The sequence below is a fragment of the Entelurus aequoreus genome, linkage group LG04, assembly GCF_033978785.1.
Source record: "Entelurus aequoreus isolate RoL-2023_Sb linkage group LG04, RoL_Eaeq_v1.1, whole genome shotgun sequence".
In the NCBI taxonomy this organism is placed as follows: Eukaryota; Metazoa; Chordata; class Actinopteri; order Syngnathiformes; family Syngnathidae; genus Entelurus; species Entelurus aequoreus.
Genome location: NC_084734.1, coordinates 10,058,684 through 10,069,261, shown reverse-complemented (window position 1 = coordinate 10,069,261; position 10,578 = coordinate 10,058,684). Strand labels below are relative to the sequence as shown.

The following is a 10,578-nucleotide window of genomic DNA, read 5'->3' as shown; positions in this document are numbered from 1 at the left end:
GCACATCCTAAGAGATAAGGCGAACAACACTCGAAGAGCATTTTTCTAATTTTTTTTCCCTCTGCCTATAAACATGTAACTTATTTTATATCACTTTATCACGCTATACATATCGACACTTATTATAGTTATTAATCTAGGTTTTTATTTGTTCCATGATTTTAATTATTTATATATTTATCATCATTGGGTCCCTCATAAAAGCATTATTTATATATATAAATATATGTATATCCCCAATCATTTTCTTCATATCTTATTTCAATACCCCCACATTATCTGGCGTACGCATTAGTTTATTCCATTTTGCATTTCATTATTCTTATTGATTTCTTCCCATTTCTTCATCTAGTTTTACTTTTCTCTCACTCCTCCACTCTATCGTCTTTTTGGAATCTTTCACCTGCCAGTGTCCAATATTTTATATTTCACTTGTTTTTATCTGAACCTCTTTTATTCGAACCTTGAGGCTTTTACACAATTTGTACCTGGAAAGATACACACTTAAACAAACAAACACCCTCATCCATTAATTAAAAGAAAGAAAGTAAAGAAACGTACTTACTCACTGGATTAAAGTCTATATGGTCCTCCTTTAAATTGTGTTGGTGTCAAAATACTTAAGATGTCCAGTTGGCTACATTGTGGTCTTCTACTATGCACACACACTTACTGTACATCTACACCTGCTTTAAGCAATATGTCTATGAACATGTGTTATTATTATTATTATTACATCTACACCTGCTTTAAACAATATGTCTAAGAACATGTGTTGATTATTATGTTGCAGCTAAAGAGTACATCAAACACAAGATTGTAGATTTATTGCTGCTGTGTAAGAACATTCTACAATCACACCAGCTCAAATCAACAACGTTATTGCAAACTGATATGAAGTATGCTGCAAAGTGTCCTTTGTCTGTTCAAACCTTCACCACCTGAGCTGCCAAACACGGACTGACTCTCTTCTTGTCGGCCGAGGCTGAGGTGCGTTTGACCATCAGCCTGCCATAAGTCCCGCCCACTTGACCTTTGGTCAGGCGTCCAGGATTGATGCACACGCAGCCAATCACGTCCTGCAGAGGGGACATTTTGAGAGTATGGTTGTTGTGTACCTTAAAGTAGTAAGGTGATTGTGTATGAATGAGAGTATGGTTGTTGTGTACCTTAACAAAGTAGTAAGGTGATTGGTTGTTGTGTACCTTAACAAAGTAGTAAGGTGATTGTGTATAAATGAGAGTATGGTTGTTGTGTACCTTAACAAAGTAGTAAGGTGATTGTGTATGAATGAGAGTATGGTTGTTGTGTACCTTAACAAAGTAGTAAGGTGATTGTGTACAAATGAGAGTATGGTTGTTGTGTACCTTAACAAAGTAGTAAGGTGATTGTGTATAAATGAGAGTATGGTTGTTGTGTACCTTAACAAAGTAGTAAGGTGATTGTGTATAAATGAGAGTATGGTTGTGTACCTTAACAAAGTAGTAAGGTGATTGTGTATAAATGAGAGTATGGTTGTTGTGTACCTTAACAAAGTAGTAAGGTGATTGTGTATGAATGAGAGTATGGTTGTGTACCTTAACAAAGTAGCGCATCTCAGAGGGAATAACGAGGACGTCCGGTGTGAGCGTCATTAGACCGAAGCTCTGGAACTTCTCATAGTTCATGTTCAGCTCCTCAGCAGGTGGGTGGAGTGGGTAGTAACTGAGCAGCACCAACACAAATGCTGCTATTACAAAGCCTTGAGTATTCCAAATAAATGTCCATTACCTCCTCTGGGTCAGCATGTGCTTCACAATGCGAGAGAAGCGGTCCGATCCAGTGCCGCTGCAACACAACCATTCATTAGCACACTTTGATATCGCAGGTTAAAACACACACATTGATATCGCAGGTTAAAACACACACATTGATATCGCAGGTTAAAACACACATATTGATATCGCAGGTTAAAACACACACATTGATATCACAGGTTAAAACACATACATTGATATCGCAGGTTAAAACACACACATTGATATCGCAGGTTAAAACCCACACATTGATATCGCAGGTTAAAACACACACATTGATATCGCAGGTTAAAACTGTTCATGCTCCAACAACTCCTGAGCACTACATCATTTTACAACCACACCATCCTTTTTTATCATCTGGTTTGTGGGCAGGTTTGTTAGGCATGACAACTATTCATGCCAATCATTCCATTCATGCCAATCATTCCATTCATGCCGACCATTCCATTTATGCCGATCATTCCATTTATGCCGATCATTCCATTCATGCCGATCATTCCATTCATGCCGATCATTCCATTCATGCCATTTATGCCGATCATTTCATTTATGCCAATCATTCCGTTCATGCCGATCATTCCATTCATGCCGATCATTTCATTTATGCCAATCATTCCGATCATTCCATTCATGCCAATCATTCCATTTATGCCAATCATTTCATTTATGCCAATCATTCCATTCATGCCAATCATTCCATTTATGCCAAACATTCCATTCATGCCAATCATTCCATGTATGCCAACCATTGTATTCATGCCAATCATTCCATTTATGCCAATCATTGTATTCGTGCCAATCATTCCATTTATGCCAATCATTCCATTTATGCCAAACATTCCATTCATGCCAATCATTCTATGTATGCCAATCATTGTATTCATGCCAATCATTCCATTTATGCCAATCATTGTATTCGTGCCAATCTTCCATTCATGCCAATCATTCCATTCATGCCACGTGCCAATTACTATTATTTGTCACATTCTTTCCCAGTTTTCACCTCCAATTAGGGATGACATTTTTGGGTTTTGACCCGATCCCGAGTCCTGAGCCCATATTTGACAATAGATTATAGAACTAAAAATGATTTGTAGCAAGCAACTAAAGTAAACAATAAGACATTGTTATGAAACTTATTGAATGTAGAATTTGCTAGTATTGCTGTAAATAAGATGATTACATTTGTGGTATTTCTTGATAATAACCTTTTTTTTATTGTTAAAATAAAGTGGCAAGTGCACCCTAACTAAACAAAACCTATTGGCTCCTATTTAAATTCTTGGTGTTTCACCCTTATAGCCTTCCTGTATCCAGACACTTACTCCCTGAGGTTGTAAACAATAACAAAAACAGCAAAAATAGTTTGTAATAATAAGAAAAAGAAAGAGAGAAAACAATCTAATCATGTTGGTATCGTTTATACACTGATACTACACTAGGTATGGACATCTGGATCCATTACTCTACATTTAAAGGAGACTCCGATCTACGTGGATTCACTTTGATCACATCAGTGTGTGGATGCAAATCAACTTCATCAGATAACCTCAGACAAAAGTAATATCATAGTCTGTGGTCCTCAGAGGCAAAGAGAAACCATTATTAGTCACCTTCAGACCTTCTCCCTGAAACCTAATAGTCAGGTTAGAAATCTACAGGTCATAATTGACTCAGACTTGAATTTTAATGGCCACATGAAGTCAATAACCTCAGCAGATGTTTCCCACCTGAAAACATCTGCAGTATATCCGGAATGCTGCTGCTCGAGTCCTGAGTAGCACCCCAAATTATGACCACATTAGTCCAGTGCTTAGGTCACTGCACTGGCTCCCTGTTGCTCAGAGAATAGACTTTAAAACTTGTGTACAAGTCTTTTCTTGTTAGAGACATGTGAACCCTCTCGGTCTCCTGCTGGTGCCCAGAGTCAGGACCAAACATTGTGTACAAGTCTTTTCATGCTACATCTGACATGTTAGAGATACGTGAACCCTCTTGGTCTCCTGCTGGTGTCCAGAGTCAGGACCAAACATTGTGTACAAGTCTTTTCATGTTACATCTGACATGTTAGAGATAGGTGAACCCTCTCGGTCTCCTCCTGGTGTCCAGAGTCAGGACCAAACATGCTGAGGCTGCGTTTCACTTTTATGCTCCTTTAATCTGGAATAGTCTTCCAAAAGATGTGAAAGGCCTCAAAGTAGAAATCACTTTTATTTTCATCCATCCATTTTCTACCGCTTGTCCTGTTTGGGGTCGCGGGGGGTGCTGGAGCCTATCCCAGCTGCATTCGGGCAGAAGGCAGGGTACACCCTGGACAAGGTAGGCGGGGTACACCCTGGACAAGGTAGGCGGGGTACACCCTGGACAAGGTAGGCGGGGTACACCCTGGACAAGGAAGGCGGGGTACACCCTGGACAAGGAAGGCGGGGTAGACCCTGGACAAGGTAGGCGGAGTACACCCTGGACAAGGAAGGCGGGGTAGACCCTGGACAAGGTAGGCGGAGTACACCCTGGACAAGGTAGGCGGAGTACACCCTGGACAAAGGTAGGCGAGGTACACCCTAGACAAGGAAGGCGGGGTATACCATTGACAAGGAAGGCGGGGTATACCATTGACAAGGAAGGCGGGGTATACCATTGACAAGGAAGGCGGGGTACACCCTGGACAAGGAAGTCGGGGTACACCCTGGACAAGGAAGTCGGGGTACACCCTGGACAAGGAAGGCGGTGTACACCCTGGACAAGGAAAGCGGGGAACACCCTGGACAAGTCACCACCTCATCACAGGGCCAACACAACATTCACACACTATTTAATTGTGCATATGTAAAATTGAAAGTATTTTATCTACATTATTTGATGATGATGATGATGATTACCGTATTTTTCGGACTATAAGTCGCAATTTTTTTCATAGTTTGGCCGGGGGTGCGACTTTTACTTAGGAGCGACTTAAGTGTGAAATGATTAACACATTAGCGTAAAATATCAAATAACATTATTTATCTCATTCACGTAAGAGACTAGACGTATAAGATTTCATGGGATTTAGCGATTAGGAGTGACAGATTGTTTGGTAAACGTATAGCATGTTCTATATGTTATAGTTATTTGAATGACTCTTACCATAATATGTTACGTTAACATACCAGGCACGTTCTCAGTTGGTTATTTATGCCTCATATAACGTACACTTATTCAGCCTGTTGTTCACTATTCTTGATTTATTTTAAATTGCCTTTCAAATGTCTATTCTTGGTGTTGGGTTTTATCAAATACATTTCCCCAAAACATGCGACTTATACTCCAGTGCGACTTATATATATTTTTTTCCTTCTTTATTACGCATTTTCGGCCAGTGCCAGTATATTTAATGTTTTTAAACTTGAAATATGATGATTTAATTGTTGCCTTCTTGTCTTTTTCTGTAAAGCACTTTCCACTGCCTTGTTTAAGAATAGTGCTTTTGAAATGAACTTGCTTTGCCTTTAGCTTCTTATAAGTTCCTGCTCAGTGTGATCATCAGCCACTCAGCTGAAAAGAGGCAAATATCTTTACTTCTAATAGTGACACACATTTCATTGTTAAACCTGTTCTCTTAGACCAGTGTCCATTTAGTTGCGGTCATGTTTTGTGGAAGAAAATAAAAAACAAAACAAAGCGGTGACATATAGCAGCTTTAAAAACAATAGTAAAAAGTGGCCATGGATAATTATCATCAGCCAACTTCTCTCATGCTACAAACCCCGTTTCCATATGAGTTGGGAAATTGTGTTTGATGTAAATATAAACGGAATACAATGATTTGCAAATTCTTTTCAACCCATATTCAATTGAATGCACTACAAAGACAACATATTTGATGTTCAAACTCATAAACTTTTTTTTTTTTTTGCAAATAATAATTAACTTAGAATTTCATGGCTGCAACACGTGCCAAAGTAGTTGTGTTCACCACTGTGTTAGATGGCCTTTCCTTTTAACAACACTCAGTAAAGGTTTGGGAACTGAGGAGACACATTTTTGAAGCTTCTCAGGTGGAATTCTTTCCCATTCTTGCTTGATGTACAGCTTAAGTTGTTCAACAGTCCGGGGGTCTCCCTTGTGCTATTTTAGGCTTCATAATGCGCCACACATTTTCAATGGGAGACAGGTCTGGACTACAGGCAGGCCAGTCTAGTACCCGCACTCTTTTACTATGAAGCCACGTTGATGTAACACGTGGTTTGGCATTGTCTTGCTGAAATAAGCAGGGGCGTCCATGGTAACGTTGCTTGGATGGCAACATATGTTGCTCCAAAACCTGTATGTACCTTTCAGCATTAATGGCGCCTTCACAGATGTGTAAGTTACCCATGTCTTGGGCACTAATACACCCCCATACCATCACACATGCTGGCTTTTACACTTTAAGCCTATAACAATCCGGATGGTTCTTTTCCTCTTTGGTCCGGAGGACACGACGTCCACAGTTTCCAAAAACAATTTGAAATGTGGACTCGTCAGACCACAGAACACTTTTCCACTTTGTATCAGTCCATCTTAGATGAGCTCAGGCCCAGCGAAGCCGACGGTGTTTCTGGGTGTTGTTGATAAACGGTTTTCGCCTTGCTTAGGAGAGTTTTAACTTGCACTTACAGATGTAGCGACCAACTGTAGTTACTGACAGTGGGTTTCTTAAGTGTTCCTGAGCCCATGTGGTGATATCCTTTACACACCGATATCGCTTGTTGATGCAGTACAGCCTGAGGGATGGAAGGTCACGGGCTTAGCTGCTTAGGTGCAGTGATTTCTCCAGATTCTCTGAACCCTTTGATGATATTACGGAGCGTATATGGTGAAATCCCTAAATTCCTTGCAATAGCTGGTTGAGAAAGGTTTTTCTTAAACTGTTCAACAATTTGCTCACGCATTTGTTGACAAAGTGGTGACCCTCGCCCCATCCTTGTTTGTGAATGACTGAGCATTTCATGGAATCTACTTTTATACCCAATCATGGCACCCACCTGTTCCCAATTTGCCTGTTCACCTGTGGGATGTTCCAAATAAGTGTTTGATGAGCATTCCTCAACTTTATCAGTATTTATTGCCACCTTTCCCAACTTCTTTGTCACGTGTTGCTGCCATCAAATTCTAAAGTTAATGATTATTTGCAAAAAAAAAAAAAAGTTTATCAGTCTGAACATCAAATATGTTGTCTTTGTAGCATATTCAACTGAATATGGGTTGAAAAGGATTTGCAAATCATTGTATTCCGTTTATATTTACATGTAACACAATTTCCCAACTCATATGGAAACGGGGTTTGTATTTGCTTGCTGTCTCTAACCTAAACAACTGTGTGGCCATGAGACTGCAGAGTCCTCACCTGCTGATCTCCTCAGACCCCATGTGGAACAGGATGTCAGTGGAGGTCACGCCAAAGGTCACATTGTCAATGAGTAAGGTGCAGGGGTCTGGCACCAGGGTCACGCGCTGTGGGGGTTCAAGCATGTTGAGGTCATAAGGTGAGGTTTCTTACACAGAAGTGTGTCTTACTGGGTTCTTGCTGATGCTGGCGTGGGTGAAGGGAGGTTGTGGGTAGATGTAGTGATGGTGGACGTCTCTCTGGGAAGGAACAAATACCAGGCCACAGCCAACCCTGCAAGAGCACAATGTGCATCAACAACCTATATCAGTTATATATACAAAAACAATCATAATAATTTGAAGTTTGAAATAGGAAATGTTGCCACTTGCTGGCTGTAAGAACAAATAAAGTTATTTAGGACCCGAGCAGCAAAGGCTGTAATTGCTGCGTGCATTACTTTATTTGTCACAAACTTACCATTGTTTGCAAGCGTGTCTCATCTGGCAAACGATGACATATTTTGGGTAGTGAACACAACATTTCAAAATGGAATCTCTAGCGCCCCCTTGAAAATGTGAAAAAATGAGCCCCAGCCGCCAGATTCACTTAATGTCACAACATGATGATATCTGTCTTTTACCTCAGTGGTCCCCAACGCTTGAAAATTTGTCCCACGGACCGGGAAGGGTACGCTTTTTTTTTTTTTTTGCCATAATAAAATACAATCATGCGTGCTTACGGACTGTATCCCTGCAGACTGTATTGATCTATAATGTAGAAACCGACACGTTAGCTACCTCTCTTTCTTTATTATGTCTACTTTCCGCTGGATCTACTCTCTATGTTATGCTGCAGTTGTTACATATACTGTAATATTGTACATGCTCATTGGTATATATTGTATGTATTATATAAAAATAAAATATATCATATACTGTAAATATTACATATATGTTATATTTTATATTGCTAGTACCGTATTTTTCGGACTATAAGTCGCAGTTTTTTTTCATAGTTTGGCTGGGGGTGCGACTTATACTCAGGAGCGACTTATGTGTGAAATTATTAACACATTAGCGTAAAATATCAAATAATATTATTTATCTCATTCACGTAAGAGACTAGACGTATAAGATTTCATGGGATTTAGCGATTAGGAGTGACAGATTGTTTGGTAAACGTATAGCATGTTCTATATGTTATAGTTATTTGAATGACTCTTAGCATAATGTTACGTTAACATACCAGGCACCTTCTCAGTTGGTTATTTATGCCTCATATAACGTACACTTATTCAGCCTGTTGTTCACTATTCTTTATTTATTTTAAATTGCCTTTCAAATGTCTATTCTTGGTGTTGGCTTTTATCAAATAAATTTCCCCTAAAAATGCGACTTATAGTGCGACTTATATATGTTTTTTTCCTTCTTTATTATGCATTTTCGGCCGGTGCGACTTATACTCCGAAAAATACGGTATGGTACATTTTTAGTCTACGTTTTACCTGCATTATCCTTTCCATCCTTTGTAACTGAGCTACTGTGTGGAACAATTTCCCTTGTGGATCAATAAAATTTGTCTGAGTCTAAAATGGCTGGAGACGCACCTAAAAGTCTCAAAAAGCCATATTTGAAAACAGGAAGTCAGCCATTTTTGTGGCAAAAACACACACACGAGGTGTGGCGAAATTATTCTCTGCATTTGACCCATCACCCTTGATCACCCCCTGAGAGTTGAGGGGAGCAGTGAGCCGCCCCCGGGAATCATTTTTTGGTGATTTAACCCCCAATACCAACCCTTGATGCTGAGTGCCAAGCAGGGAGGTAATGGCTCCAATGTTCCCTCTAATTTTTCATGTGTGTGAGCAAACGCAAAAACTCCCTGAGCATTGAGTGGAGCCCATGTGAGCAACATCAGACGTGCACACTGTGGCTACACCAGCAGCACACCTGTCCCAAACCTGACTAAATAACAAGTTACATCTCCATCCATCCATCCATTTTCTACCGTTTGTCCCTTTCGGGGTCGCGGGGGGTGCTGGAACCTATATCAGCTGCATTCGGGCGGAAGGCGGGGTACACCCTGGACAAGTCCCCACCTCATCGCAGGGCCAACACAGATAGACAGACAACATTCTCTTATTATTATAATCAAATGACAGCAGTCATTTCCATTTGTAATATAAGTGTTTAGGCCCACTTACAATGACAATAACAACAAATATAGTTTTTCATAAACTGTGTACTTGTATTGTTTGTCTGGGTGGAGGTCCTGCTTTGGAAATAATTTGTACCCCTTTCAGGCATTGCATTTAGTTCCCATTAAAACATTCACATGTTGCACAATGAGATGTAAGCAGGGGATCATGTGTACATTCCTGCAACTTCCTGTTTGTAAAAAATATATTTTTATTAGTATTTATTTAATACACTAACAGCATTTCATGATTAATATTTATAAATGAAGATTCCTAATAAATGACACTAGAATAAGCACACATTTGATGGGTAAATCATAGTGTAACGACCTGGAATGACACTTTATGTGTGGTGTTGGAGTTGTCCGACTTTTTGTGTGGCTGTAAACGCATCACTGGCTAAGTGCCATATGTGCATGTGTTGGCGCAAGTGAGAAAGAGCGAGCGGCTGCTGTTGATATAACAAAGTTGCTGTTGGTCTGGTTTGTACTGCAGAAAATGACCAGTTTTCCTAGATATCATTTTTTTTTACTAATGTTTTGGTGATGTGTTTATGGCCGACAATGAAGAGTTTTGCTCAGTAAAGTGATGGATGGAATTCATGTCCTCAAAGCGTCTCGACAGACGTTACAATATTTGAACAATGATGACGAAAACTGTTTTCTATGTCGTGTCCGTGTGTCGAAAATTGTTATGCGCTTATTTTTTTATTTGATTTTGTGTGTGGCATAGATTTGCCGTGCGCAGAGGACGCTTGAGCAGTGCGCAATTGCACAGGCGCGCACCTTAGAGGGAACGTTGAATGGCTCTCATTTTTATAGTCTTTGGTATGACTCGGCCGGGGTTTGAACTCACAACCTACCCATCTCAGGGCGGACACTCTAACCACAACACAGTGTTTATCAATATTTTTTGAGCCAAGGCACATTTTTTTCATTGAAAAAATACGGAGGCACACCACCAGCAGAAACGTTAAAAAATTAAACTCCACCAGGTTCTCTTTTTTTTTTAGTTTGTTGTTTTCCTGTGTGTAGTGCTTTAGTTCCTGTCTTGCGCTGTTATTTTGGTGGCCCTTCCTGTTTTGTTGGTGTTTTCCTGTAGCAGCTTCACGTCTTCCTTGGAGTGCTATTGCCTGACCTGCTTTGTATTGGCAATCAAGACTATTTCAGTTGTGCGGACGCTATCCTTCTTTGTGGGGACATTGTTGACTGCCATGTCATGACACTGACACA

General features: G+C 40.1%; 1 protein-coding gene across 2 annotated transcripts in view; it reads right to left on the bottom strand.

The window, feature by feature from the left end:
* Window positions 1-37: 37 nt before the first annotated feature.
* pola2 (polymerase (DNA directed), alpha 2) overlaps window positions 38-10,578 on the bottom strand; it is a 31,304-nt gene continuing 20,763 nt past the window's right edge. Inside the window, exons 14-18 of one of the 2 annotated variants that reach the window (XM_062044184.1) lie at window positions 7,338-7,440; window positions 7,168-7,274; window positions 1,771-1,827; window positions 1,578-1,704; window positions 38-1,079 (exon numbers count right to left, since the gene is read on the bottom strand). In XM_062044184.1, the coding sequence (XP_061900168.1) occupies window positions 927-1,079; window positions 1,578-1,704; window positions 1,771-1,827; window positions 7,168-7,274; window positions 7,338-7,440 (547 nt within the window). In that variant the 3' untranslated portion in view covers window positions 38-926. The remainder of the gene's footprint in view (window positions 1,080-1,577; window positions 1,705-1,770; window positions 1,828-7,167; window positions 7,275-7,337; window positions 7,441-10,578) is intronic. The other variant, XM_062044185.1, reaches the window with a different exon arrangement.